The 25,571-nt window shown below is 38.2% G+C and overlaps 1 protein-coding gene and 1 long non-coding RNA gene across 2 annotated transcripts; both read right to left on the bottom strand.

The window, feature by feature from the left end:
* Positions 1–280: 280 nt before the first annotated feature.
* On the bottom strand, positions 281–2,516 carry LOC104429271 (MDIS1-interacting receptor like kinase 2-like). Its single transcript, XM_039317844.1, has 4 exons — positions 2,350–2,516; positions 2,098–2,133; positions 1,270–1,997; positions 281–855 (listed from the first exon to the last, which is right to left on the bottom strand). The coding sequence occupies exons 1-4, from the start codon at positions 2,514–2,516 to the stop codon at positions 647–649; spliced, it is 1,140 nt and encodes a 379-aa protein (XP_039173778.1). The 3' UTR covers positions 281–646.
* Positions 2,517–4,457: 1,941 nt separating this feature from the next.
* Positions 4,458–7,938, bottom strand: LOC120295375. Its single transcript, XR_005552734.1, has 5 exons — positions 7,502–7,938; positions 7,188–7,272; positions 7,013–7,104; positions 6,739–6,858; positions 4,458–4,683 (listed from the first exon to the last, which is right to left on the bottom strand). It is a non-coding gene; the product is annotated as an uncharacterized LOC120295375 (long non-coding RNA).
* Between the last annotated feature and the right edge of the window lie 17,633 nt (positions 7,939–25,571).

The following is a 25,571-nucleotide window of genomic DNA, read 5'->3' as shown; positions in this document are numbered from 1 at the left end:
CTATGTGTTATATGCTTCGTGATAAGTCATGATCTTCATGGACTTTTTGGTGATGTTAGGCCTTAAAATATGAGCTTTACCCGTCTTTAATGGAAAGAAATAAATATCAAATAGACTTGTTTTATAAGTAACTTGAATAGAATCAATTATGTTATAGAAATTGTATATGGGTGCTCGTGTTTTATATTGGGACTAGTGTGTTTCACATTATTTCTCATTACATTATTATCAATCTTAAGTTACAATCTTACTGGAAAGACAAAAAATAAATGGATCTCCTTCGTAAACTGCTTCTCACTCCTATAGCATAGTATGGAAAAAGTTTAACATGACTCGACAATTTGCAGAAGCCATACACTTCTATAATCCTCAGTCACTTTCCCCAAATTGCACATCATCTTATCAATCTCTCTTCACTTATCATTGGGACAAGGACTTAATGACCCTTACACATCGTTTAATCCTGATGAAGCGTCTGCCGATTCACCTTCCAACCATGATCTATTGTTATCTCGAAGCTGAGCCAATGAGATCTCATGGAAGGGCTTCGCCAATGGTACCTTTCGAACTAGAAAAGCTTCCGAGATTTGCCTCATAGTTGGTCGAGACTTTGGATTAGCACTCAAGCAGGCAATCGCCAGAGAAACTATCTGAACAATACTTCCTGCAATGGAGTTCTTTTTGGAATAGGCAACCGTGGGTCTAAGATTTTATGTAGCATGATATCTTCTCCAGAGGATGTCGACAACGTAGATACAATATCTCTTGGATGCTCACCCATCATTGTTTCCATTGCCACTACTCCAAAGCTATATACGTCGCATTTCTCATTAACAACCAAAGTATACGCAAGCTCTGGAAAAAAAATGCAAAAAGAATAAGAATTTTGGCAGTTGAGGCTTTGGATGGGATGACCACACCCTTAATCGCCCAAACCCCAAACCCCCCACCCCCACAATGAGCCCCCCAATCCCAATCCCCACTATCAGCGCCAGCTTCCACTGCGGCAACCCCCCGTTCGGAGACGTCAGGGGAGGAGAGGTGGGGTTGGGCAGCGAACGGGGTGGTTCCCCGGGGACATTTTGCCATCCCTAATCGAGGCACAACCAATTCTAAGCTATTGTCGGCTAGTACACTGCGAGTCTACAAGTCATTGATGTGCATGGATAGTGAAACTTTTACAATGTCGTTAATTTGACTTGTGCCTCTAGTAGTAACTTTCAGGTAAAAATAAAAATAAAAATATATGGAGCATAAAGTATTGCTTACCTGGTGCAATGTATCCATAGGTGCCAGCTATATTTGCAGTGAAGTTAGATGAGGAATCATGATCCAGAAGTCTTGCAGTGCCAAAATCTGATACAAAAGCCTGCATTTTGCTATTTAGTAAGATGTTGTTACTAGATATGTCTCGATGAACAATTGGCTGAGCGCAATCATGGTGCATGTAAGACAAAGCATGTGCCATATCCTGAACGAGATCCACTCTTTTGGACCAATCCAATTCCAATGCTTGGACATCATCTCTCAAAATACAGAAGAGACTCCCATTTTCCATGTATTCGTAAATCAAGAACATGCATCGACTATGTAAGCAGAAACCATGGAGCTTGATTATGCTTCTATGCCTAACTTTCGTCAAGTGTTCCACTTCATTTCGAAAGCTCTTGTCAAAGGATGGGTCCTCTGCTTCAAGATGGTGAAGTTTCTTCAATGCCACGACTTTCTCATTGGGCAATTGCGCTCTATAGACGCTACCATAGCCGCCGGTCCCGATGCAATATTTGAGGTCGAAGTCCTCTGTTGCATTGATTATGTCATCATATGCAATCCTCCCATCATAATTCCATATTGACAAGAAATTTCCATTGTGCTCAGTAGTTTGAGTAGTCTCTAATTGCACACTCCTTGTTGCACGTCGAAATAGGAAGCGAGATCCAATGACTAAAAAGTAAATGAATAATGCAGCCAGAATGGACCTCATCATGTACCCATACCTGTTGCTGTGGGCTTGGGTTTCGTCAATTGCCGAGACAAACGGTATCAGGAAATGTGGTTTCACGACCCAGAAAGGAAAATGGAAACAAATTTTCTAACCTGGTAATGGTGTTGACGATGGAATCATAGCGCTCACTGCAAAACGAGGGATTCCGTCTCAGAAAACCTTTTTCGATGTTAATTGTTCATATGGAAACTCAAAAGAAAGGAGTTGTCGCATGAGCAAGCTCGATTCAGTTCCAAAACAGGCCAAATCTCAGTTTCGAATGTTCAAAAAATGACTCAGAAATCTTCATTCGATCTCGTTATAAGAACGCTCTTCTGAATCGCAGATCGAGTTTTTTTCCAAACCGAATTCGTTCCTCCCTCTCGAATCTTTTTCCCTTCCCCTTCAAAGGTTTTCCTCCGAAAACCGTGGACACGAGAGGGTAGGCGATCGTACCAGTGTAGAGGCCGCAGACGAAAGACACGCCACATTTCCGCAGGAGCTGTAGAGCCCGAGTGACGTTGATCCCCATGGAGGTGAGCGGGCGGGGGTGTAGTAGAGGGCGCCGTGGCAAGATAGGTCGTAGGTCGCCGCCTCAATGAGCGGGTTGCGGCAGGTGTCTGACGGTTTGTCGACACGATATTGCAGATGCACGACACGAGCGTTGTCGATCCGCACATCTGTGTCGCTGGCCTCAGCACCTCTGCGAGGACGGTGGCCCCAGCGACAGCGTCGCCACCAGGAGGAGGGGCGGCTGGCGAGAAGTCGAAGTCACGTTTCTCCCTCTAGACGCTTCTCTCTCTCTCTCTCTCTCTCTCTCTCGCTCTCTCTGTGCGTGAGAATGAAGGAGGAGCGTCGTTGATGTCTTCTGATGGAGTCGACTCGATTTATATGGTCGTGACTCAGTGTGTGACGACCAAGTTTCGTTTCTGCTTCTTCTTCTTCTTCCTCCGTATTTTGGCGCTGCAGTAACTATGGTGCTGCAGTTTTGTTCATTTTTCCATTATTTGGAATTGGGCCCTTGAGGTGATTGTATGATGAGTCAAGGTGACCTAAGAGAATACTATTTTTAAATGTGGGAATTGAACTAGAAAAAGAAGTATTGTGAAGATCAAGATGGCTTTAACGTGATATGATTCTCTGGTTCAACAGGGATTTTTCCAGCCAAGTTGTTCGTGTTGGCCTTCGAAACGGCTTCCCAAGATCGACATAGCTGGAAACTCAAACATATTGAAAGAGAAGAAAGAGATTCATGTACTTGATTTGGAATCCATGATTCTTGATGCAGAACAATGACAATCCAATCCTCTGTCGCCCTTAGGGCCCTGGCTCGATGAGACTGTCCCTCACAAACGTTTCTTATGTGAGGTATATAGGTGTGTGTATGTTTGAGATGACAATGAGGGTTAGTTGGAAAGAAAAAAATGCCTGCCATGTGAGCTGATGAATGGTTATTGGTAATGTCGATCTCATATGTAGCACTTTTTTGTTTTTGAACTTTGTTGTGTAACATGTTATTTTAGTTTGGATAAATTCACTAAAAGTTTTATAATTTTCATACGGCTTTTATTTTAGTGCCGGGACATTTCGAGTGATCGCTTGAATACTGCATTGGTGGAAAATGCTCACTTAAGTACCTTTCGCGATAATATTTGGCAGTTCATCCTATATGTTATTTTAAATTAAACTTCGACTCCTACGTGGTTCTTTTAAGAGGAATTGAAGTTGAACGTGAAAAATTCTTGGTCTAACTTGGCAAAATGAATAGAACGGTTCATTTAAAATTGGGGAACTCTCTCTCTCTCTCTCTCTCTCTCTTTTCTCGATGGAGAAACAGAGTTCCCTGTTTTAGCCTCTCGTTCGTCTTCATGAGCTGCAGTTCTCGTTCGGAGCAGCTAGGGACAATAAAACTTGAAGAATGGGCGAAACGGGATCTTCTAGCTTAGAGGAAGAGGAGGCCTTGCAGTGAAGATGAGGCCATTAGTTTCAAATTCAAAAGTTTACCTCGTGCACCAACTTGAACATTACGTTTATCATCCAACAGGTGATTTTCATCACAAATTATCCAAGAAAAGACCACGATTAAAAGTCATGGGTGCGGTGGAAAATTTGTAAACAGGTTTTGGGGCTGCCACGATTGAACTTAGGCAAAGCACGTCGGAAGTTGTTTTTGACTTGATTCGTCTTGTTCCACTGACCATACAATTTCAACAAATAGTCTCTTTTATTGCAAATCCTAGCAATTTCTCAGCAGTCATTTGTGACATTAAACGAAATAATTATAATCGGGTTATGAGTGGATTGGTAGATGATTCTGACGTATCACGTTGTGTTCAATTAATCCTACTAGCAAGCACAGCACTAGAAGAGAAATATGCTCTTTCAATCATCCAAAATGAACAGATAATCACTAAATCAATGCATACAAATATAAAACTTGCATCAATTATTGAAGAAAGAAAAACGACGACAATAATGAATTTTTTAATAGAACTTGAACCAGCTTACCTATGGAAGTTAAATAAATTCCAGAAGTCAAGGTCTTTGTCGGGCGCGCGCTCCGGAAGTCAACAAGTCAAGGTCTTCGGACGTGTATTGATTGTTGGACCAATGGACACGGTTCGTCTAAAGTAATCGCGGTCTTTTCTTGTTTTCGTGATGTCGGAGCTTTAGCCATCGTAAAGAAAACGTTGGTCAACCTGCCGACTCAATTGATTAGCGATACTTTCACCAAAGGAAATGACCAGAATATTACATAGGAAATATCCTTATGTGGCCAAATACTCGTGGCGGCAACAACACATTGTCACTTATCATGCATTCCAATCTTACTGAAAAGGCGAAAAATAAATGATTGCTTGTTGAATGCTTCTCACTGCTTAGTAATTTCTGCCTAGGTAAATCCTAAGTAATTGCTTCTCACTCCTTAGTAATTCAAACAGTACACTTGATATTGCTCAATCATGTTTACCAAGGGAAAGTTCCAAACAATGGTCCAAAGTACCGTCAAGTTCTCAAATAAAAGCCTAAAGTAGACTTTGGGGCCCGAGGTACCATCATTTTCTTTGCTAAGTTCCACATAGGTTGAACCTAATAATGATCATTTAGGGAGAATCATAATTTATGAATAGCAGTAGAAATTACTTTACTTGGGACATTTCTTTATGGCTGTGTCAACTTCATAAACTCCGGTATCTAAGCCTAGCCCATAACAACCTTTCTGGAGTCATTCCTCCTTGTTTTAGCAACATCTCCCTAATGAGGGCTGATTCCATTGATACTTCATATGTGGAAGACATGCTTAAGATTCCTATTATGGTTAATATAAAAGGAACAAGCCTAGAATTCACCAGCTCTCTCCAATATTTATTTTCTGTTGGCCTTTCAAGCAACACCTTAGAAGGACAAATATCAGAAGGGCTAACTAGGCTTGCTCGACTTGAAAATTTGAACCTCTCCCAAAATAAGTTAATCGGAAAAATCGCTTCAGATATTGGCAACTTGAGATATTTGGAATCACTTGATCTATCCAATAACTATCGGGTGAAATCCCTCCTAGAATATCCAATTTAGACTTTCTAAGTCATATGAATTTTTCATTTGACAATTTATCTGGTCTCATTCCATCAAGCAATCATCTAAGCACTGTAGAAGATCAATCTGTTTATTGCAGCAACAATGGACTTTATGGAGCTCCTCTTATGAAAATCTGTTCGGGGGATGAGCAGAATGAAATGGAGAGACAACATGATCACGATTCAAGTGAAGATGAATCTAATGAAGGCGACTTTGTTGTTAATTGGTTTTACTCAGGATTGTGATTGGGCTTTGAAATGGCGCTTATGGGATTCTGCAGCATATTACATGTCAATCAATCTTGAAGGATCTCCTATTTTCAAACAGTGGATAGGATTATCAAAAAATTATTGATAGGGAGGTTGATTATCATGCTTTGGTTCAAGAGAGCTTTAAAATTCCAACTATGCAAATAAGAAATTATTTAGTAAGTTAAATATGCATATATATATATATTTCTCTCTCTATTCATATTTTCTTTTTCTCATACTCATTTATTTTGTTGATAGATGTTGCTAATTGTTTCTACCATTTGTTCTCCCATTTGTGAGTCACAAGGAGGGGATGTCAATGTGTTAGGTTGGACTAGGTTTCCATGATACTCAACCCAACCTGAAAAACTATAGGAATGTGCTTGACCCTACTCGACCTGAGACCCGAATGGCAAATAACTCGAGCGATTGGGCTGGGCCGGTCTAGTTTGGGTTTCGGGTTCTCTCTCTTTTTATTTTAAGATGAATATATTTTCACAATGGCTTATGAGTCTAAGCATTAGACATCTCAACTAAGGGACAACTTAGTGTAATTGCCTACACTTGTTTCACTCTTTTTCTCATTTCTTAAACTTCTATTTGTTGTTGAGTCCACAAATTTATCAGAATGACCAACCAAAAGTTCTGAACATTGTAGCTACTTGATCATGCACTCCTGCATCATAAATATTTGATCATAGTTATTATGACATCATCAATGGCATGTCAATTTATAACAGGCTTTCACAATACAGTCTCCCCAAAAACAAGCAACTGGTCATCATATAAATCTGCAAAGCTAGTAATTTGGAAGTGTAAAACCAAAAGATTTCAAAAGATGTAGCCACAAAAACATCCACAATTGACAACTCCATCTCGATTTTATTTTAAGGAAGCAAAATGAACACTTCAGTTTTGTTCACCTACCACTCCAAGAAGTTGACATGCGTAGCCATGGTATCTAATCGGTAGAGTTGAAACAAATGGTGGATTCCTGTCCAAAGGTCCAACCAAACACTGCCACTGTTGCAAATGATAGTCCAGCACCTGCCGAGATGAACAAATATCGTCGATATAGTCCCTCACTTCAAAAAAGAAAAAAATTACTATAGTGGCTCTTCGCTTGTAACCTCACTTGCCTAATGATGCCATTATCAAATGTCAGTTTTTGGTGTAAGGTTAGCTCCCAAATTCTGCATACCTTAGCAGTGATCTCCTTTATTCTTGCTTGGACCACACACTTGCAGCTGACTGATCTGCTGATGCCGCAGCCAAGGAAAGCCTACCCAATCCCTGCAAAATGCGAAATCCAACTTAAATGGAAGAAAATAACAAGCTGCGATTGAATGAGGAAAATCAACAATTTCAACACTTACTCATCATCATCTCCAGCTTCTCAATCTGCTCCTTCAAGGTTTCATGGTCCTTTTTCAGAATCCCCACCTCCCTTACCTTCTTGTTCTGGAAAAAAAATTACAGACATCAACAAGCTAATAAATCAAGAGAGTATCAAGTCAAAGTCAAGGAAAATAGTTGGACAGGACAAACAGTAAACTGCTGTCAAGGTGCCCAATAATGGGCATCAAATAATCAATAATCTTAGTAATGCAGTCTGAAAGTAGCATTAGATTGGGAAAAATATAATTAAAATATCAACAATCTCTGAAAGAGGGATTGAAAGAACATCAACCTAAAAGACCAGCAAAACATTCTGCATTCTCCTTGATATCCAGTTCAAGACCATCCATCTAAATTGCCGCATTCAATCTACCTCTCAGAAAGCCCACTCAAAGCTACTAGGCAAAACCCAAAAGCCATGAACGAAGAAGCATTAGGCCAGTCGAGAAAATGAAGCAGCACACCTCTATACAGAGACGAGAGTTTAACATTCTGATATCGCACGCGGAAAGGATAAAAGAAGCAAGAAACAAAGCAATTTACAGGGAACCCATCAACGACAAAAACCCTCTTCTAAGCACAATTGCCCGCTTCATGCAAATAAAACAGAGAGATTCCAAACTCCAAAGAACTTCCATAGAAACAAAGACGAAATCCCAACAAGGTGGGGCTTCATTTCCGGCCTTTCCTTTCGTGCCGGGGTAAACTCAGCTAAACCTAACAACATGCCATGCCAGTCACTTCAAGGCAGTGAGGAATCAAGTCCAAAAGCTAAGGCAAGGAACTCGACAAACATGATAACTGAATAGACCACTCGAAGAAAAAAATCAATGGCCTGGTACGAACGGCCATGATAACTATTCGGAAATGGAGGGAATCGAATACATGCCCACGTATTTAGACCCTTACCCGAAGATATCTAAGGCCCAATCCCAAAATACCCTAAAATTTTGAGTCAAGTTAGGCCGGGCTTTTTTGACATCCCTAGTTGTAGGTGAGAAAAAAGTAAAAAAAAAATCATAAACCTATTATACTAATACAAATTCAATCTTAAACATTTCAATTGAGCCAATTTAGTCTTAAACATTTTTACATTAGTACCAATTCAGTTTATTCGGCCGATTTTGGCTGGTCAGCGACGACGTAGACACCGGTCATTCGACCAACACTAATGTTGCAATTTTTAAATTTTTTTTTTTTTGAATTTTTATACTAATCTTTCCTTTTATTTTATTTTTCATTTTCATTTTTTTCTTTCTTCCTCCTTGGACTTTCCCTGCAATGGTTGGTGAGGCTCCACTAAGGCTCGCCAACCATTGGGCCAAGGCCGCAAAGCCCTTGTTGGTGGCAGGCTAGGCTCATGGCCCTTGCCTAGCCTCGCCCAGGGCCACGGGAGAGGCTGGCCTTGCCCAAGTCTAAGGGAAGCCACCTCGCCTATGGCCCTAGGCGAAGTCACCTCAACAGTGGCCAGCAAGCCTTGCTGAATATTATGGGGATAGTCCAAGGAGAAAGAAGAGAAAAAAAGAAAAAAAAAAGAAAAAAAGAAAAAGAAAAAAATTAATAAAAAATTCAAAAGTAAAACAAAAATTGCCATGTGAGCATCGGCCGGCAAAAATTGATCGAGATGAACTAAATTAGTATTATTGTGAAAATGTTTAGGATTGAATTTGTCAAATTAAAAGGTTTATAATTGAATTGATACCAATGCAATAAATTTAAGCCTCTTTTAGTATTTTTTCCGTCATAGATGACACCTTGTTTGAAAGTACAGATTAACCTATCCAATTTTGAAGACATGGGTCACTGAAACTGCTATATAACTTATAGTTTCTTTTTCATTGAGGAAGATTGCTATTGAAGTTTTAAGAAGTAATAAAGAAGTTTATGCTCTTCGTTGTCCAACATTCCTCTCTTTCTTTCTAATTGGTTTAAAAATTAAAAAGGAATATCATGCCTTTGTTCTATAAATAAGTACATGTTTTAGTGTAAAATGACTTGACTATGAGCCGAAATTGAACAAGTCTACAATTCCAAAGAGTTAAAATCGGAACTTTATTTCATGCTAGTACATGTGAAAAGCGCGATAATTATCGAAATACATTAGCAACAAAATTTTAACTAACAACTCATCCAGTGATAACAAGTAATTAAGTTACTTACACATTTACAAAAATGCTAACCGGTGGCATCTCGTCACAAATAGAAAATTACCAACTCTTATTCCGAGTCCACTTTTCAACATTTATTACAATTTGAAACAATTGCTTTAATAATTTACTAAGATTAATTCGTAATTCGTAATGAATAATGAATAATGAACACATTAGCAAAAATTGATAAAGGAAAGGGTCCTTTGGTCCAGATCCACGCGAACTTTTCATATTCAAATAGTCCGCACGGCCCACTCTGGATACGCCCATTCTAGTAGGCTTTTTGAACATGGACTCGTAGGAATCGATTCATTCGGCCTTACAAACCTCAATCCGTGCGGTGGAAAGGATAATCGAAACGTTGTCTATAACAAGGATGATTACCATGCTTTGTTGTGAGAGAGCTTTTCAATTTTAGCTACACAAATAAGAGGTTATTTAGTAAGTAAAATCTCTCTCTTGTGATTCATAGCTTCTTTTTCTCATACTCACTTATTTTGTTGATAGAATTTACTAATCGTTTCTAGCATTTGCCCTTGCATTTATAAGTCGCAGATAACAACCTACATAAAAGTACAATCCAGAACATGCACTACTGCAACTGCTATGGAGCTAATAGTTCCTTTCTTCATGATGGAAGATTGCTATTGAAGTTATAACTAATTAAGACGTTGTGCTCATTATTCTCCAACATCTCTCTCTCTCTCTCTCTCTCTCTCTCTCTCTCTCTTTGGTCAATCCTACTCAATTCATATTCTAACTCTCACTCTTAGACGCCCTACCTCCTTGCTGGATGTGAAAATTGTAACTCACACCTGAAATTATATTGTCCCCACCCCAACCCCTGAGAAGGTGGGGATTCGAACCCTCAACATTTCCATTCCATGTTGAAAGGGTAGCCATTGGGGCAAACCCCAGTGATTCTCTCTCTCTATTTGGTTAAAACAAATCTCTTACTTTTGTCCAAGAATATGTATATGTTATATGTAAAATGAGCTTGACTATGTGAGCCAAAACCGGACAGAGTCAACCATTTTGGTAGGGTAAAAATTGGAACAATGTTTCATGCCGGTAACATGTGAAAAGCATGATAACTACCAAACACATTAGCAATTAAATTTTGATCGGCAACTTGTTCAGTTGATGACACATTAGTAAATTACCAACACTATTATGAAAGTACCAACAGTTGCTAGATTGTCTTAAATTACTTATTTTAATAATTTACTAACATTATTTACATCATTTACCGATGTGTTAATGTTCCCAACTTTTTATAGAAAATTACCGATTCTTATTTGAGTCCACTTATCAACATTTATCCAATCGTTTCAAAATTAGGGATTGCTTCAATATTTTATTAAGATTTTTGTAAAATTCATTGGCGCTTCAAAATTACTAAATCTTATCCAAAACTACCAGTCTTAATTTGATCTGGGTGATATCGAGTTTTGCGAGTTAAGTTACCAACTAATTTTAACTTTACTAATTCTTATTTGAGTAAATTACAAACATTTGTTTGATAAGTAAGAGCATACGAACTATTAAATATATTAACTCTTCTAGGAAATTACCAACCCTTAATGTTATCGATTGCCTGCAATTACCAACCTTCAATACTTTACAAAGTTATTTCTTAAAGTTAGCAAGATGTTAAATTTACTAGTTCTTACAGGAAATAACCAACTTTTGTTTGAGCCATAATTAACCATCGTTTAATTATTTTCAAATTCCAACTGTTCAATAATTTACCAACATTTATTTGCACAGCTTACCAACTATTTACGTGCCCTCACTCTTTTACTAGTATTAAATTCTGTCAGTGTAACTTGAGCACAAGGTTAGAAACTATTCTTATACTCTTATCTAATGCTCAATTTGGCTTTTGAATTTTGATTGTGGCCAAATTGGTCCTTGTGTTCTTTCAGCGAAAACAATTTAATCCTTGAAATCAAGTTGGTCCGATTGGCATTTTGACACGACAACCCTAATCAGCCATGCGTGTGACTCACATTTGCTGCTGTGGCTTGGCGCGCCATTACCCACATCATTAAAACCTGGAAAAGAAGAAGAAGAAGAAATAAAACAAAAACTGAGGACAAAAGAAAAAGGACAGAACGAACGTGAAACCTTAAAAAAAAAAGGATCATATAGCACAATTTTCAGAGAAAGGCCCCAGCTTCGCCGTTGAGCGCCCTTGCCTTAAGCCGGCGATGGCAATCGTGGCATGCAGCCGGGTGGTGTGTCGATCGGCCCTTGCGGGGGTCAACCAGCTCTTGTCGCTGGGTCTTGTACACATACGTGCGTGCTCTGCGCCACCGATATGTGCACAACATAGAATCTTTTCTCTAAAATCCTTTAAAATTTGGCACGCACAAAATTGGGAATGTTTATTGAGAGTTAAGAAATCTCATGTTTAGGTAGCTAATTAATACTCCGTTTATTTTGCGAAATGTGAATGATTTGAAAAATTATTTCATTATCGAGAATAATTTATATCTAAATATTTTTGTGTATGGTGAAGATTTTATAAGAAATATAAGTGATTATTTTTAGAAAAAATATTATTCAAATCATTAATTTTTTTGGTGAGACAAACGCACCCTAGGTGAGTACATAGGGAGTTAGATGCATGCTGGTTTTTCAACAAAGGGACTATAAGTTGATGAAAACTAAAATGAGGAAATCCTTGGCCAAAAAGCAGAGAACGAATTGGCTATGGAGGAGGAAACGAGCAACGAAATTATCGTGGGAAACTATTTTTGTTAAGGGGTGATAAAATGAGAAAACTGCTCCAGTGGTGCAGCTCCACCAAAATACATAATTAATTAATGGGCCTGGGCCAATTAAGCAGAGAATGACCCTTTTACATTAGCAAAGTGTCTTTGGCAAAATCCCTAGCTTTCCCAAACCTTTGCTTCAATTAGCATCCTCCTATCTTAGGCCGGGCTCAGCATTTGCTTCTCACGTGGGCCTGTTTCAAACGTTGCACCTCTTTAGGATCGAGATAGCCGTGGCCTACATGGTCCTGGCCTGCTTCTCTAGAGGAGAGAGCAGGACGGCCAGTGGGGAGCGATGTGGATGAGCACATTGACTTTGGCGCAGCACGCAGGCGGGACCTTAGCCCGGACGCATCTAGCTAACCCTGGGCAAGTGCTCAAGCTGGCAGCGGCCAACCGGATCTTAGTGGGAAAAGTACCAAAATAGTCCTAAACCTTTTGTATTGGTACCAATTCAGTCATAAAATTTTCACATTAGTACCAATTCAGTCCATCCAACTAATTTAAACAGGAAATTGCTGATATGGCTGCCGGCGGTCTTACGTGGCACAACGTGGAAAATTTTTATGATTTTTTTATAATTTTTTCAGATTTTTTTAAATTATTATTTTTTATTTTTTTCTCTTTTCTTTTTAATTTTCGTTTCTCCTTACCCTTGGCTAGCGAGGTCGCCGGCCGGCTGACCGACCATCGCCGGCCACGAGGCGAGGGCGTCGGCCCCCGCCTAGATCAAGCGAGGGCGAGCCCTCGCTCGAGATCTAGGCAAGGGCGCTGTGCCCTCGCCCGCCACGAGCGAGGGCTTCCGCGCCCTCGCCTGTGGCCGACGAGGGCGTAGAGGCCCTCGCTGGCCAACGGGCGAGGGTTTCGGCCCTCGCTTGTGGCCGGCGAGGGTGCGGCGGCCCTTGCCAGTGGCCAGTGAGGGAGCGGGGCCCCTCGCCCCGATCAGCTGTGTGGGCGATGGTCGGCCGGCCATTTGTCGACCTTGCCTGCCAAGGGTAAGGAGAAAAGAAAAATAAAAAGAAAAAGAAAAAGAAAAATAGAAAAAATAATTTAAAAAATCTGAAAAAATTATAAAAAATCATAAAAATTTTCACGTGGTGCCACGTAAGATCGCCGCAGCCAAATCAGCAATTTCAGGCTTAAATTAGCCGGATGGATTGAATTGTACCAATGTGAAAAGGTTTAGGACTAAATTAATCAAATTGAAAAGTTTAGGACTAAATTGGTACCGATACAAAATGTTTAGGACTATTTTGGTACTTTTCCCGATCTTAGTTGCTCTACTGAGATCTTGGCTTAGGGTGAAAATATTTAATTTGAAGTACTGGATTCGATTTCCATGTCCCAAAAAAGCAAAGTAAAAAGAGAAGAGTTAGAATATGACAATATATATCTTAATTTGGATGATTGTGATATTTTATATTTTGACTCAATAACAAAAATTCATTAAAGCACGGTGCGCATGAGGTACCACAGATCACTACAACAAAATTGATCATTTGCGACACAAGACTAGTGTCAGTTCCAAGACTCCCATGACAATATGCATCTAATGATATTTTGTTGGCACTTTGAAATGCCCCATAAAGTACTTAATTCAGGTTAGAAGTACATTATCTCTTGAGTTTCTACTTATGAACATTTTTTGCCATCAATTTGGCAATTTATTTGTCACAAGTAAACTTGTTTATTTGATTAATGATTAGAGACGTTTATTGATAGCGTGGTGACATTTTATTTGTGCAAATAGTAAACATGGCATTTATAAATTTTCTTTCACACTTATTTAGCTCAAAACCTGTTTTGTTCCTCACTCAAGGGATTTTGCGGCATTTCGCCCGCAATAGTAAGATGAGCTCATCCGTCCAAAGGGGGTTAATCCGATCTTCATGATGGTGGAAGATTGCTATAGAAGCTTCAAGTAATTAATAAAGGAGTTGTCCTTAATTGTTCTCCTCAGTTCACCAGATGGACTGGAATACAATCTTCTCTTTGCAGTTTTTTACGGAAACAATTTCTCTGCTTGAATTAATTGTGCCTATCTGTGTTGACCTTTCGAAAGCCAATGATCGACCACCACTGTATAATATTGTTTGCTTTGGACACTGATTTCTCACGGCTTTAAAACATGTCATACAAATTAGAGGAACCTAAGTCTTATAAACTAGTCTCAGGACTCCCCCCTAAGCGATGTGGGACAAAAAACGTGCTCTCGCGCTTGGGCCGTCACATGGCAACTACTAGAACAAATTTTCCACTCTCTACATTTCAATTTCACTTCTCTCAGTCTTGCATTCCTTGATCTCACGGTGATGATCGACAACATCTGGCATCTTAGCTTTGCTGGATAATCCATTAATAAGCTAGAAGGTGAAAATTCGAAAAGCTTTTATTAGTCTTCAGCAAATCGCCGGCAGTCCATTGGGGATCAAACAAGTTTATAAGGAAATATTTCGGGCATCCAAGAGAGAACTCCACTCGGCGAATCTCAGGGGTGCGACAGAGTTGTCCATTACATCTAATCACTCTGCAAATCATTTAATTGACATGTCGGGCTACACAAAGTCGGTCCAGGGTTTCTGAGATGGCTTCGAAGGCAAATGTCCATTCCGTTGATATCAAACAGTGACATCTCAGCTGAAATTCCCGATTGGCTCCCTGTCAGTTCATCTAATGCCATCTGGTTCATCCCTTCGGAAATATGTTCAGAGGCTGAATTACTGAATGAAAGATGCGGCCTTTACGAGCATTGCTGCTTCCTCGTGATAATTGCAGCTGAGGCATTTTGAATTCTCTTTGCCATCTGCAGCCATCACAACAAATTCTTGCGTAATCTTTCTAACTTGGCATTGGTTGATCTCAGATCACTGACACATGCGTCAACTAAACAATCTCCAGTTCTTAAGCTTTGCAAAGAACAATATTTCAGGAAGGATTCTTCACTGATTTAAACAACTTTTTGCCTAAATGGCGAAGAGGTATCGATCATTGGTCAAGTGGGACGTACTATTTCTCCTACACAGGGCCGTGTTTATATGCTAACAGAAGCTACCAAATGTTCCTGCTGACGCTTTGACATTTCTTTTCCGTTGTTGATCTTTCAGTAGACAGATAAGATGGACAAATACATGAGAATTGACTATGTTCAATGGCCTTCAGAATTTGTGCTCTCTCGAAGTTATTGGAGCGGAAGAATCCTTCAAACATTGGGAACTTGAAATATTATGCATAGCACTCTAAATGAGCTTCCAGGATTCGTTTACCACTCCTCCCGTATCGAAAATTCTCACCTATTCATCACTGGCAGCAAATTTCCAGGCCGGCCTCGCCTTCGGATTTCTGCTTGATCAGAAATCTCCCAAAAGTCTTCAGAATCAGCGTCCGCATCAAGAAGGCTTGACCATCTATTATTCATCCATTTCTATGAATAGACAAAGAACTCGGCTGTTAGCTCTACTGTCTAGCTGGTGCACTTTACAAAAGAAGTCAAGAAAGGAAAAAAAACTTGATACGTTCTAAATCAATACAATAAGCTCTCAGAAATGCGCAACCACCTACCCACAGAGGATTCTATTGGTTAAGTCGATTTGGACAAATGAGTTTAAAACTCAGTAGTTTCGATCATGTAGTTTACTTCTCCTCATCATGAAAAGCTTGGTAGATATGAACAGGCAATTTCAAGCGGGGTTAATTCTTCATTCCGAGTCCAATGTCCGGATAGTTGCAACCTCAAAAAATCTCGATTTGAGCAATAATTGTCTCCAAGCGACATTCCCCGTGTCATCGTTGAACATTATCACTGTCTTAGTTTCCTTGATGTCTATGGGAATTCACTAGATGGAGAATTCTTGAAAAACTTGAGCTGTTTCTGCATTTTGCAAGTACTACGCTTGAGTTATATTAACTTCAGTGGGAAGATCTTAGACACCAAAGATGGTATGCTGTGTGTTGACTGCAAAGTAATCCGAAGGTTATTGATGTTTCCAACAGCAATTTCAGTCTTTTATTTATTTTGATGAAGCCCACAAACCGAGTATATGCAGTTGATTAGTCATTGTTGAAAGGGCTAATATGAACACTTAGATAGGGGTGAATAGGTGATAAAGAAATTTTTACGAAACTTCAGAATAATTTGCTAGCGACGTAACCCGTAATAAACAATTATATGAAGCTGTAAATTGAAATAAGGAGTTTAAGGAAAAGAGAATAGAAACACAATGTTTATAGTGGTTCGGCTTAGATCAAGTCTACGTCTACTCTCCTGCGCTGACAGCCCACTGGCTGGATTTCACTAAGGATCAAAAGAGATGTTACAGTCTTATGTCCTTGACTTTACAGTGTAGAGACTTTACTACACTTTTTCAAAGTCTCACAAGTGTTTGCTCTCTCTTTTGAGTAGAAGTAAAGCTCTACGATTGAAAATAGCAAAGAACTAAGAGATTCAAACTTTGGAATTCTTCTTTAACGCACACACTTGAATAATTTGAGCGTCTTCCTTATATACTCCTTCATGCCTTCACAACCGTTAACACTTTTCAAAGGAGTTTTTCCAATCTACCTGTTGGACAGAATTAATTAAGGAGATCTCAAGTCATTTAAGGAATGTGATGATATCCCACAAATCCTGCTCGCCCATACAATTAGGATCTAGGTTTTCATAAGTAGAACATTCCAAGTATACTTTGCCTTTCAACAGATTTGATTATCTGAATTGATTCCAATAAGAATGATTGATCTTAAGGTGCTATCTCCAGCCGTAAGATCTTCTACAAACCGTGCGAACCGAATCCTTGAAAATAAACTTGCATCTAGATAAGTTTTCTCTTCGTCGGTCTGGAAATTGTCAATGAGAGTAAACTTTGAGTCATGAGTCTTGCGGTATTCAGACTTTGACAATAGAGTATGGAATTCTTCAAACTTTAACACTTGAGTTTGGAAGTCTTTAGATTAGACTGATGAAAACATTTTGTCAACTTAAAAACAATAAGGTAGTTTTCTCCAACAATCTCCCCCTTTTTATAGTGACAAAAATTTCCTACAGAAATAAAAACTTTTGTCCTGCAAAACAAAACCTAAGAAATACATGACAACTTATAAAAATAAGTTGATTAGGACTTGGATAGTATCAATTCTGCAACCACATAAAACATGTTAACCCTGCAAGATAACATCCATCCATAATCAGTATCTCGAGGCTAAGTTATTACAAGCATCAAAGATTCAAACCACAACAACAGTCAAAGCAGTCAAGATCCAAAATCAAAAGTCCACAACCAAACAAAAATACCAAAGTCTAAAAGTCATAAAGATCATTAAAGTAAAGACAAATCAAGACAAATTTGTACGACTTCTCTCCCCTTTTTGTCAACAGCAAAAAGTGGAGAATAAGCAAAAAAGTTGAATGAAAAAAGTGGTGTGAAAATCATGATTGTTTTGGCAAGCGAACAAGCTGGAATTCCCCCATAGAGCTCACTGTCTTCTTAAGCTTTTCAATAGTCTCTTTCGGTCGCTGTAAATCTTCTTCCTTCACAATATCTTGCACTTGATTCTTCAGGGCGAATAACTGTTCTTGCAATGAAATTGAAGTTGCTAAGAAAGCCTTTTTGAGATCTTTTATCTCATACTCCAAATCATATTGATGTTTCTTTAAATCCAACAAGATATCCATCATTCGTGAAAAGTCTGCTGAATGTGCTAGTGCAGCACTAGGTTTAGCCGAATATGTTCTTGAGGTCTTAAGATTAGAGGGATCTTCGGCAGTTTGTTTACTATGACTAGGAGTGAATGCCTCAAGGTCTGGTTCTGGATGGAGAGAGGCATACACATCCTCTAGATTTGTTGCAAATCGACTAACATCACTAGTTATAACAAGTGAAGAAATATCTCGTTTTTTAGCAGCTCCCCCTGTTTTTGTGCCTTTAGGTGGAGAAGTGAAATCTTCTTCTGTTCTACTTCAGCAAGGGAGTGATGTTTTTCTTTTCCTTTCGCTCCAGCACTTCCACTCCTTATCTGTTCTGAGTTGCTTGACATGGATACAACCAAGGTAGGCTCAAAGGAATCATCTCAAGCCTCTTCTTCTTCTTCTTCTTCTTCTTCTTCTTCTTCTTCTTCTTCTTCTCTTCTTCCTTCCTCTCTTTTCTCTATCTCTTCTCTGGTTTCTTGTTCATCTGTCTCTTGAAAGCTAACGAAACTCTTCAAGTTCCTTAAGGCTGAAAGAGTCATCTCATTCTCATCTTCTTCATCCTACAAGATGAGAGTTTTCTTCCTTTTTACTGGAGCATCCTTCTTGCCTTTCTTTTTGGCCACTGCAGAGTCTTGTTTCGCCTTGACGGGAGACTTCTCCTTCATGCGCTCTAACACCTTGTTAAACTCTTTCAGATGCATATTGGTGACCAATTTAAATCCAATTACCATTTGAGTAATGCTGGTCAAACACAAAGGTGCAGGAATGTGAATTTTGAAATGTCTGAAAAGGCGCGTGATAAGAGCAGAATAAGGGAGTTGTCCCTTGTCTTTCACCACTGTCTTGTACATGTGAAACAGGATGGTGTGAGGCAAAGAGAATTTGTAGCTAGCATTGATGGCATACATCAACTTTGTTTCAGAATAAGACACATCAGTCTTGGATGTTGATTTTGGACGGATATAGTTGATCATGATTTTATGCAACAAGATGTTGGAGGCATTCATCCTAGAGTAGGAGATCTTGCCTTCAGCAAACCTGTCTTTTACCAATGCCAGTGTAGCGTGAGCAACTGACAATCTGATTGGTTGGAAACATGCTCTTTCCACCTCAATCAAGTCAGCCAAAGTATCCATATCCACCAAAAACTCCTTATCCCCGACTGTGAAAGAGAAACTGTTTGCATCCAAAAATAATAGATTCAAATAGAAGTAGGCTATGAGTTTTGGATAAGCAATTGTAGACTTAGAACAAAAACGCTCCAATTGAAGAAGTGCAAACTTCTCCCTCAGATTTACTTGCACATTATCAAGAAAATCAAAATCAATGCTTTTAGGGTTCATAACCCCTCTTTTCATCAATTTTGAATAAATCTTCTTGTGGTTCTTAGACCGGAATAAACTCGCTCCATTACCACCAACATTTGCAGCCACTCTCATCTGAGGCTGGAAATGTGTAAACATTCGTTTGTCATCGTCCTTTCCTTCTGGCTAATTAAACGTGCCATAAAACGGGTCACTAGGAAAGTTAGCAAAAGTCTTTTTAGCCGACCCTTTTTCTGCAATGCCCATCTTCTCCATATCGCGCAAGAATAGAGTTTCATTCTTGTAACCTCTCTCTCTCTCAGATACTCATCGATCAAAGACATAGCAATACCTCATTATTTCAACTTAGAATAAAGCTTGAAAGCAATTTTAGGTGTCGGCGTTCTTACTGGTTCAATTTCTTCAATTATTTCTTTTCCTGGTTGAGTTGGTGGAGGAGACTGATGCTGTTGAGAAGATTGATGCTGACTTGGTTGCTGCTGATGAGAAGAGTCTTCTTCCTCGGTCAAATCGAAGTGCGTAGGACCCTCAGGCATGCTCCGTGGTCCCCTGCTTGCGATTCTCGAAGACTTTTTTGAAGACATTATCGCTTTAAGGGAGAAATTCTCAAACTTGCTCGAAAAAGGTGAGAACTTTTGGAATAAACTATAAAGCAAGTGAGAGCAAGTGCGATTTTTGTATTCTAGGGTTTGAGAGTGAAAACGGAGAAGACGAATCTCAACAATATATAAAGCAAGTGAAGCGAGGTAAATGAATCATCATAAAGGAAAAATAAAACTGCATTTTTGAAAATGAATAATTTTCTTTTTGAAAATGAAAACTGCCATAATTTTAAAAGAGAAAAGATAATTGTTAAAAGTAAAATAAGAAAGTAGCGATTAAAAAAATAATCATACATTTTTAAACTTTTATCCAAAAATTAAATTGCTAGTACCGAAATAACTTACAGTTGTAACTCTTAGTCATTCGGAGTTTGAATACCTTCATACTTTGCTTCTGTGTCTTGAACACTTCCAGACTTTACTCGATTAAAAATGTGATATTCAGTTTGGTGCGAATAAACTCAAATAGACTTTTCTCCAGTGGCTTTGTAAATATGTCTGCAAGTTGATTCTTTGAGTCAATGAACTGAATCATAACTTCTCCATTTTGAACATGATCTCTAATAAAGTAATGTCGAATCTTTATATGCTTTGCCCTTGAATGCATAATTGGATTCTTTGTGAGATTTATGGTGCTGGTGTTGTCACATTTGATTTCGGTGCATGATTCTTCAATTCCAAAGTCTCTTAGCTGTTGCCGTATTCACAAGATTTGAGAGTAACAACTTCCAAGAGCCACATTCTGTTTCGGCTGTTGAAAGAGCTACGGTACTCTGTTTTCTTGAAAACCATGATACCAGCTTGTTACCAAGCAGTTGACATGTACTAGAAGTACTCTTTTTGTCCACGTTGCAACTTGCTAAGTCTACATCTGAATATCCAAGGAGAGTAAAGTCTCATTCTTTTGGATACTATAGTCCTAACTTTGGAGTTGTTGCAATGTATTTGATGATGCGCTTTGCAGCAGTTAAGTGAGATTCTTTGGGATTTTATTAGAACCTAGCACAAATACAAACACTAAACAAAATATCACGTCTAGATGCAGTAAGGTAAAGAAGTGAACCAATTATGCTCCTGTATAGCTTCTGATCTACACTCTTTCATTCTTCATCTTTATCCAGCTTTGAAGAATTTGACATAGGTATCTAAGTCTTTTTGCAATTTTCTAAACCAAACCTTTTGATGAGATCTTTCGCATATTTCTCTTGGTGAATGAAAATTCCATTCTTCAATTGTTTGACTTGTAATCCGAGAAAGAAGGTTAATTCACCCATCATGCTTATCTCAAATTCATCCTGCATAGACTTAGAAAACTTCTTGCAACCACTCGTGGTGGCGGTGTAGTGGTTGGGCGTTGGTTCCTTTCGCGAGAGGTCCAGTGTTCGAATTCCTGCGTCGTCTGCCTTGTTGAAAAAGAATCCACGACTTACCCGGGGAGCAAGGGTGGTGGTGATTCTACTCCCTCCAGGGTTTTCTCCAATCGCGAAGCGCGCACAGAGGTTCCCTGGGTTACAAAAAAAAAAAAAAAAAACTTATTGGATAGATTTTCATTAAGTGATCCGAAAATAATATCATCAACATAGATTTGAATGAGTAGGAAATCTTTACCTTCTCTCTTAATGCACAAGGTAGTATCTACTTTACCTTTATCAAAACTATTTTGAATTAGAAATTCACTTAACATATCATACCAAGCCCAAGGTGCCTGCTTTAGTCCATAAAAAGCCTTTTTCAATCGACGACTGAATTTGGCTTTCTTGGATCTTCAAAACTAGGTGGTTGTTCCACATAGACTTCTTTTTGGATAAATCTATTTAAGAATGTACTTTTTACGTCCATTTGGAATAACTTGAAATTTTTATAGTAAGCAAAAGCAAGTAATAATCTAATTGCTTCTAACCTCGCTACTAGTGCATATGTCTCGTCATAGTCTATCCCTTCTTCTTGCATATATCATTTGGCTACGAGTCTTGCTTTGTTCCTAACCACTTTTCATTTCTCATCCATCTTGTTCTTGAAAACCCATTTAGTTCCAATTATAGACTTACCTTTAGGTTTATGAATAAGTTCCCAAAAATCATTAATTCTGAACTGCTTGTCTAAGCTCTTCTTGCATAGCTTCAATCCAACTTTCATCAGCCAAAGCTTCTTGTACAGTTTTGAGTTCAATTTCAGAAACAAGTCTAAAGCACTAGACTCTTCACGCCTTTTGGATTTGGTACGAATTCCTTCATTGATGTTGCCAATGATGAGTTCCTTAGGATGACTTGACTTATGCTTCCAATTGCTGGTTGGTTTATGAGTCTGTTGATCCTTTGTTTCAGTTGAATCTTCTGGTTCGTCTTGTTGTTGAACTTCAGGAGTTTGAGTCACTTCGGGAGAAGTAGACTTTGTAGGATTTGGAGTAGGTTCAGATTCTTCAAGTTGAGCATGATTCATTTGATTCTGCATTAAGTCTTGAAACTTGACGTTCATAGATTCTTCCACAGACTGACTCTTCTTGTTGAATACTTTGTAGGCTTTGCTTAAGGTTGAGTAGCCAATAAAAATTCCTTCGTCTGATCTTTCTTCAAACTTACCAGTTCGATCATTTGCATTCTTTAAAATAAAACACTTGCAACCAAACACGTGTAAATAAGAAACAATTGGCTTCTTTTCTTTGAATAACTCATAAGGAGTTTTCTCCATAATAGGCCTTAAGAATACTCTGTTAATGATATAACAAGTTGTAGAAACTACTTCAGCCCAAAAATGAGAAGAAATATTACTTTTAATTAAGAGTGTTCTAGCTATTTCTTGTAAATATCTATTCTTTCTTTCCACAACTCCATTTTGTTCTAAAGTATATGGAAAAGAGAAAACATGCTGAAAACCATAGTCATCACAGAATTTTGCAAAATCTTGGTTTTCAAACTCACCTTTATGGTCTGTCTTAATACATGAAATAGCATATCTTTTTTCATTCTGAACTTTCTTTGTAAATTTTGAAAAATAAGAAAAGGTTTCAGACTTACTTGCCAAGAAGTATACCCATGTAAAGCGAGAATAATCATCCACGATTACTAGACAATCTCTTTTCACAAATACTTTGAGTTCTGGTTGGTCCAAAGAGATCCAAATGCAGAATCTGCAAAACTCGATTAGTAGAAACTTTTATAGGTTTGAAAGAACTTCTAACCTGTTTTCCCAAAACACATGGTGTGCATAAGTCACATTTTTGATATGTCAGGTTGAGCAGTCCACGAACAAGCTTCTTGGATGAGATCTTGGCAATTTGCTTCATGTTGACATGACCAAGTTTTGGATGCCAGAGCTTTGCTTCATTTTGAATGGATATTAGACACTGAGAGCTTTCAGGTTTTATATCCAGAAGATAGATATTCTCATGTCTTCGTCCAGTGAAAGATTGAGATAAATCCTTACTAGTTCCTGAACAAATACCTTCTTGGAAGTTAATTTTGAATCCAGTGTCACATAATTGACTGATGCTGAGTATATTGTAATTCATACTTTCCACCAAAGAGAGATTGTTGATTGTGAGACTTCTAATTTTTACAGTTCCACATCCAACAATTCTTCCTTTGCTATTTCCACCAAAAGAAACTTTTCCTCATTTTATTTGCATAAGCTTTATAAAACAACTTGGATCTCCTGTCATGTGTCTCGAGCAGCCACTATCCAAATACCACTATATCTTTTTCTTGATAGTGACCTGCAATTATAAAAAGAACTCAAGCTTTCTTTGGTACCCACATTTTCTTGGGTCCAGGAGAGTTAGTGCAATATACAGTCTTTGCCCATTCCTTCTTAACAGGTCTCCAAACCATAGGACATTCTTTCTTAAAATGTTCTGAGCTATTACACTTTGAACATTTGAGAGCACTTCGGCCAACAGGTTTTACAAAAACTCTTTGAAAATGATTTATGTAAAATGTTTTTGTAGGTTTTTGTTTGATTCTTTTCTTTACTTTTGAAAAATTAATTAAATGAATAGTTTCTGGTGTCATACCCAAACCAGATTTGTTGAAATACGGTTTTTGAATCGAAAGAATCTTTTTCAACTTCTCAGATCCTATTGAAAACTTTTTTGTAATATTTGAAATATCCTCTTTCAAGAATGTATTTTCCTTTGAAATAGAGTCTGCATTTTCTTTTAAAACAACAAAACTTTTGTCTAGATTTTCAAACTTTTTTTTCCAAGAGATTTCCTATTGCTTTAGTTTGGAATTTTCCATTTTTAGTTCTGAGATCCTTTTAAGAGAGGTTCTGAGACTAAGACAAAGTTCATCTATGTACTTCGAGACTTTAGTAGGAATATTTAAATTACTAACCTTGATTTCACTTTCTGAGTCTGAGTCTGAATTTTTTCCAAAATCTAAGTCTGATTCTGAGTTTGTCATTAAACATATGTTGGCATACTCTTAATCACTTTCCTCACATTCTATATCGCTACATGTCTCTGCTTTAAGAGCCTTCTTGAACTTTTTAGTTCTTGCTTTCTTTTTCTTCAACAGAGGACAGTTAGGTTTGATGTGTCCTTTTTTCTTACATTCAAAATAGATAACATCTTTGTTGACTTCGTCATCCTCAGTTGATTTGTTCTAGAATTTTTGAGAGCCTTGCTTCTTCCAGTTAAATCTTCTTCCCTTTCTGTTCAGTTTCCTGAATCTCTTTATCATGAGTGCTAGCTCTTCATCATCCATGTCATCTTCAGAATTTGTATAATCAGAATCATCGTTAGATTTTAAAGCAATTGACTTGTTACCTTTGGAATCTTCTTCCTTATTAAGTTGCTCTACTTCGTATGACCGAAGTGTGCCTACGAGTTCATCAATTATAAGAGGCATGATCCTTTGGGTTTCTCTTATTGAAGTCTTCACGTGATTCCAATCTTTGGATAGTCTACACAGCAATTTATTGACCTTCATTGGTCCTGAGATTGGTTGTCCCTGATATGATAGACCGTTTACAATTTCTGTGAAATGACTAAACATGTCAGTAATGGATTCTCCTGGTTTCATCTTGAAGGCTTCATACTATCCGAGTAAGATATTGATTTTTGTTTCTTTAACTTGATCAGTTCCTTTATAGGTAACATGTAACCTATCCTAGACTTCTTTGGTTGTTTCATAAGATGAAATTCTGTTATATCCAATAGGAGATAAAGCACAGTATAAAGAGTAGATTGCTTTAGCATCAAGAGCTTGTCTCTTCGTTATTTCTTCTTGTGCCATTTCGCCAGCATCTACAACTTATTTTCCTCTTTCTGAGACTGATGCAGCTTTAGGAATGATTCCCTTTTCTACTACATCCCATTCCAGGAGATTTTTCGATCTTAGGAATGCTTTCATCTTGTTTTTCCAAACATTATATTCATTTCCATCAAAGTAAAGAAGTCTGGTGTTGCTTTGGCCTTCAACCAAACTTAGAGCTAAGATACTAGTCATAGATCTTTAGCTCATAAGTAAAAACACTTCAATAAAACGAGCACACAAGCTCTGATACCAATTGAAAGGGCTAATATGAACGCCTAGAGGGGGTGAATAGGTGATAAAGAAATTTTTACAAAACTTCAGAATAATTTGCTAGCGATGTAATTAGTAATAAACAATTATATGAAGCTGTAAATTGAAATAAGGAGTTTAAGGGAAAGAGAATAGAAACACAATATTTATAGTGGTTCGGCTTAGATCAAGCCTACGTCTACTCTCCCACGCTAACAGCCCACTGGCTGGATTTCACTAAGGATCAAAAGAGATGTTACAGTCTTATGTTCTTGACTTTACAGTGTAGAGACTCTACTATACTTTTTCAAAGTCTCA

The sequence above is a fragment of the Eucalyptus grandis genome, chromosome 7 (assembly GCF_016545825.1).
Source record: "Eucalyptus grandis isolate ANBG69807.140 chromosome 7, ASM1654582v1, whole genome shotgun sequence".
Classification (NCBI taxonomy): domain Eukaryota; kingdom Viridiplantae; phylum Streptophyta; class Magnoliopsida; order Myrtales; family Myrtaceae; genus Eucalyptus; species Eucalyptus grandis.
This window is presented reverse-complemented; position numbering and strand designations above follow the sequence as displayed.

Bases quoted from the DNA above. Each gene is read 5' to 3' on its own strand.
- LOC104429271 (XM_039317844.1), bottom strand. From the start codon at position 2,516: ATGGGGATCAACGTCACTCGGGCTCTACAGCTCCTGCGGAAATGTGGC. The intron at 2,134-2,349 runs GTTTGGAAAAAA...CTCGTTTTGCAG, and splicing joins GAGAGGGAGGAACGAATTCG to TGAGCGCTATGATTCCATCG. The intron at 856-1,269 runs GTAAGCAATACT...TTTTTTTTCCAG, and splicing joins CTATGGATACATTGCACCAG to AGCTTGCGTATACTTTGGTT.